This window comes from Coptis chinensis, chromosome 2 (genome assembly GCF_015680905.1).
Source record: "Coptis chinensis isolate HL-2020 chromosome 2, ASM1568090v1, whole genome shotgun sequence".
Lineage (NCBI taxonomy): Eukaryota > Viridiplantae > Streptophyta > Magnoliopsida > Ranunculales > Ranunculaceae > Coptis > Coptis chinensis.
The window spans coordinates 29,921,547-29,926,510 of NC_141457.1; the positions used below are offsets into that span (position 1 = coordinate 29,921,547).

Sequence of the window (4,964 nt, forward strand, 5' to 3'; positions counted from 1 at the left end):
GGGTTTCTTGTGTGTGATATGTTAGTGGACTTAGTGTTTTGACCAAATATTATCAAAACACTAAGTGATGACGAAAGAGGTGAATAACGTAGAAGAGTAGTGAGAAAAGTGATGATGATTGAGTGAATGATGAGACTGTACCATTCGGTTGCCTACGTACCCAAATTATCAATGGGATCAAGTCTCAAGAACGTAGTTCTTTATGACTTCTTGTATCCCAAGTAATTATAATTGAATATGACTCTTAGTTGATGATTATCTCTTTGCTAAGAAATGAATATGGACATAAATTAATATACGTAAGTGGCAAGCCATGTGGCTAGGGTTTAGCCCTAGACACATGAGTTAATGGGCATGTACATCAATCCATGGTATTGCATATTGGGCCTTAGCCCTATTGATTAAACGAATAAAGTGGAGACCCGTACCAATAAACGTTTGCCACGTAGGTGGGGGTCGAAACACTTAACCAATTCCCTAAACTATTTTTTGCTTCTTCACCATATTTTCAGTCTTCTATTAACAGTAGGTTTCTAATACTATTTTGGAAACTAAACCAACTTGTTCCCTATAAAAATAGGACTTACGTCCAGATTTAATTACAGTTTTTCACAAACCCTAAAGCATGTTCTTTCTCTTCGTCCTTAAGCCGTCAGAGAGAGTTGTGTTGTCGTTCTAGAAGAGTACGTAGTTTGTTTGAGTGCATATCAACCTATTTCTACCATTGAATCCTGTGAAAGGAGATGCCTGTTGAAACCTTTTTGCACTATTTGAAGGGGGCGAAATCTTTCCTTAAGGACAATGTCTAACACGCCTTGGTAATTCCTATTTGTTCTATCCTTGTTTCTTTTCTGATTCCTAATCCAGGTATAACAATCTTAAGGAAAAAAATTTCTAGATGTCTACACCACCGATTACACCAACCAAGGAATCTGATACGAACAATTCTAGAGTTATTGAAGTTTTTCTAATCTAATGGATCCTTCGCTTTTGTTGTCTACTCGCAACTTACCTAATATGTCCAAAAATGAATCTTTCAATGGTTCTCACTTCAAGCGCTTGAAGGAGAGGGTGTTCTCAACCAGTGGTAGAGCCAGGAATGTAAGTGAGGGTGAGCAAGCCAGACAAAAACCAAGCATACAAAAAAAAAACTAATTATTTTTTAACTAATAATTCAAACCCAATAACAAAATAAGTATATTTCAAACTTCAAAAAATCATATAAAACGATCACAAGAAATGTATTAGAAAAAAAAATCCAATCTAAACAAGTACTTGTTCATAGTTGTCTTCACCGGCCTTATTTTTTGCTATCCTTCATCATTATCTGGAAGCAATGCAAGATTAACTTGGTATTAATGATATCAAAAACTTCTTTTTCAATGTATATTATTAAACAATCATTTAACAATTCATCTCTCATCTGATTGCGCACACGATTCTTTATGATATTCATAGCAGAAAATGCCATCTCCACGATGGTAGTAGCAACAGGTAAAATCAGCACCAACTTAATTAACAACTAAACAAGTGGGATGGGTACATAATGTCTTCCTTCATCTCAACCAATTTTTTAGCTAGGTCACTAATTCCATTTACTCCACCAAACTTACTATCAGAACATATATCAATGATATAATTCTCAAGTTGATCCGCTAATTCCATCTAATCTATCTCTAAAAAATCATCAAAAGTCGAGCAAAACGGATCAACTTTTGCTTATCGAAAGCATCAAATGAATAATTACGATCAAGACATGTCATCAAAAGAAGTACTTTTGCGTTTGCTTCATTAAACCAGTCATTTAACTTTTGAAGTTGCAAATCAATACAATGATAGAATAATCTAGCACGATAGTAATGTAAATTGGTGCTTCCTTCCGCTCTTCGATGATACCTCCCTCGAGTTATACCTCTATTCAATATTTGGAACAACCACATCATGTTTGGCACATAGTGAAGAAACTTCAGTCAAGAGACTATCCCATCCATCATCTCTCATCGTTTGTAAGTGTACCTTTGTTATTTTAACAAGAGCCATGGCTTTGACAATGTCTTGGTCTTCACATTTAAAAGCTTTTGACAAATCATTACTAATTCCTAGTATCGCTATCATCAAATGCAAATTGACAATAAATTCAAAAGACTGCACTGAATCCAATAATCCATAAGATTCACCTCTTTGTTCCGAGCTTGAACCATCTTCCGTTACATTATCAAGCACATTAACTATTGAACCATAAGTGTTTATCATGCCAAGATCGAAGTGTATAATAGTGTGAGCCCCATCGAGTGTCACCAGATCGTTTAAGACTAATCTCTTAATTTAACCCTATACCACTTGAAATTTCTCTGCTTTGTAACGCTATAACAACTCTAGCCTTCATTGCAGCACGTAGCATATCTTGTTGCTTACATGATGCTCCAACAATATTTACCACATTAGAGAGAATACTAAAAAGGTTAACGGTTAACTCATGGATTTTTGCAATTTATACATGGGCTAACTGAAGCTGATGAGCAAAACAATGAACATAAAATGCAGACTCATTCTCCTTTGTTATAAGTGTTTTTAGGCCATTCAAATCACCTTACATATTGCTAGCCCCATCATACCCTTGTCCATGCAGTCTAGATATGCTCAACCCATGTTTGGAGAAAAACTCATCGATTGCCTTTTTATAAGTTCAAGAAAATTGCATTTATTGATCAACTCCTCTGGTTTGAAAGCTAAACCTTGCTTGAAAAGAAACCTAATGCAATCAGTTATTGTAGTTAGGTGTATTTGAACTTGGTCAGATTGTTTGTGAAGAAATGTCTCGATATATTTATCTTAATTTAGCAAACCCTGTGCTGCCCTCTAAGCAATATTTGGACCTCCAACGTGCTTTTTTAATTTGGTTTTCCTTTCCTAATTAGCAAGCCCCCTGTGAGAAAAAACATCTCCACCTCCTTATGGCCCCTTATTAGGTTTAAAGAGATAACAATATAGACATAACGCAGTATCCTCATGAACACTATATTCCAACCAACTAAACTGTCCATACCACTCTTCCTGAAAGCGTTGGATTCTCTTCTTTTGAGGAAAAACATGATCAGGCTGGCAAGGACCCTTAAGCAAATATGCTCTTCTCACTGAGTCTTGATCATTAGGATGATAATCTGAAATCTTTTTCCTCAGTGCAGGGTCTCTTGGAAGACTAGACAAGTCAAGTTCTTCACGATTTTCATTTTGAGGCCGCTTTGACATTGATTGTTCAACACCACCATCCTCAGTTTCTTGGTGACTTCGCTTTGAGGAGGATCCCACTTCAACCACTACACCATTTGGGTGATTTTGCAACATTTGGGGATTTCTTATTTGTAACACATATTGATCCATTAGGTAATTTGTCACACTTTTTATCCATTAGCAATATTTGTAACCGTTAGTATCTATCCAAATACTTGAATTATTTTGTAACATTTATTGGATATTTAGTAACGCTTAGTAATGTGTGACAAAGTTAAAAATCAAAATAAAAATTACACTGGAATAAAAAATGAAAACTTAAGCTGGAGTTTTTTTAGTTCTTGCACACATCTTAATTCTAATTGACACATCTTAATTCTAATCTAACTGGAGAAACATAACATGTGCCTTCAAAAAGAAAAATATAAACAAGTTGTTGCGCTGCTGCTAGGGTTTTGATTTTGGTTAGTCATCCTCTCTCCCTCATTTTGTTCTTTCTCTTCTCATGTGTTCCCTACTGACGATTGTGAGATTTGATTGAATTAGGCTTGAATACTAATAGAATATTGCCTATTCAAATCTAGATCGATGGGAACCGCAAAGCTTTGAATAGATCCATAAAATTTTCGATTCTCAAGAGAGTTCAATTGCTCAAGGTAACAACTTTATATACCAATTTATTGAAATTGGGTTTTTATCTTATGGGGTTGGTTACACCTCAAATTATCAGATAAGGAAGAGGACGAAATCATTCTTAAGTCTTCTTTCCCTCAAAATTTTATTATAAGTAATTGAGGCTTATTGCCATTTCTATTGGGGTTCCGCTTTTGTGAACTTCTTGTATTTTTATAAGTTTGTATTAAAACGAGTTGGTTTTCTTTTGTTCTTATCAATCATGTGAGGAATTAGAGGAAGCAAGGAGAAAATTACTAAGGGTGAAGTATATAGGAACATCATCTATTCTCTTCTATTTTTTCAACATATTTTAATTGTGGCTTTTATAAATCCTTATTAACTTACCTTCTTAGTTTATTCCCTATTATTTTAGAAAGCTTTATATAGGCGATTGAAACACTACAAGAATACTGAGCATTTGCCACGGTCATTGACCGTGGCTAAAGACCTTTTGCCACGGTTATAAGCCGTTACACGACCGTTGCCAATGCACCTGTGGCTAATCTTTGGCCACAGCTAAAGACCGTGGGTAAAGCTTCATTTTATGCCACGGTTATAAACCGTTACATGGGCCGTGGTGAATATTCCCACTTGCCACAGCACTAAACTGTGGCTATTGCTCACACGACCCAGTGCCCCTACCTTTTGTGGAATGGATCTATAATTTAGCCACAGGTCTAGGCCGTGGCAAATGCCTTTTATTGGACTATATCTAATATTTAGCCACAGTTTATGGCCATGGCAAATGTATTGAATTGGATAAAAAAAATTGATTCTAGCGCCATACTAAATTCATACAATTCGCATCACACCTGCAGGTCATACAAAATTCTATCATTTCAATCAAATCCACAAGAATCTTTGCATGGGTTTCGCCAAGGGTTGAGCCGGACTACTTTTAACAATTTTATTGACATCATACTTTATACAAGTGAAAGCACATACTAGCGCAATCAACATGCTTTTGCAGGATCTGTATTCACAGGTTTCCCAAGAAGCCCTTCCTTGACAAGGCCCCATATGACAAGAAGTGTCCCAAACATGCTCATCATACTAGG

At 35.8% G+C, this 4,964-nt stretch overlaps 1 protein-coding gene across 1 annotated transcript; it reads right to left on the reverse strand.

The window, feature by feature from the left end:
• Positions 1 to 1,914: 1,914 nt before the first annotated feature.
• LOC147515715 (uncharacterized) lies at positions 1,915 to 2,253 on the reverse strand. The gene has a single exon (XM_086593024.1). It carries the CDS (start codon positions 2,251 to 2,253, stop codon positions 1,915 to 1,917), a length of 339 nt encoding a protein of 112 aa, XP_086449150.1.
• Positions 2,254 to 4,964: the final 2,711 nt, after the last annotated feature.

Bases quoted from the DNA above. Each gene is read 5' to 3' on its own strand.
- LOC147515715 (XM_086593024.1), bottom strand. From the start codon at position 2,253: ATGATAAACACTTATGGTTCAATAGTTAATGTGCTTGATAATGTAACG.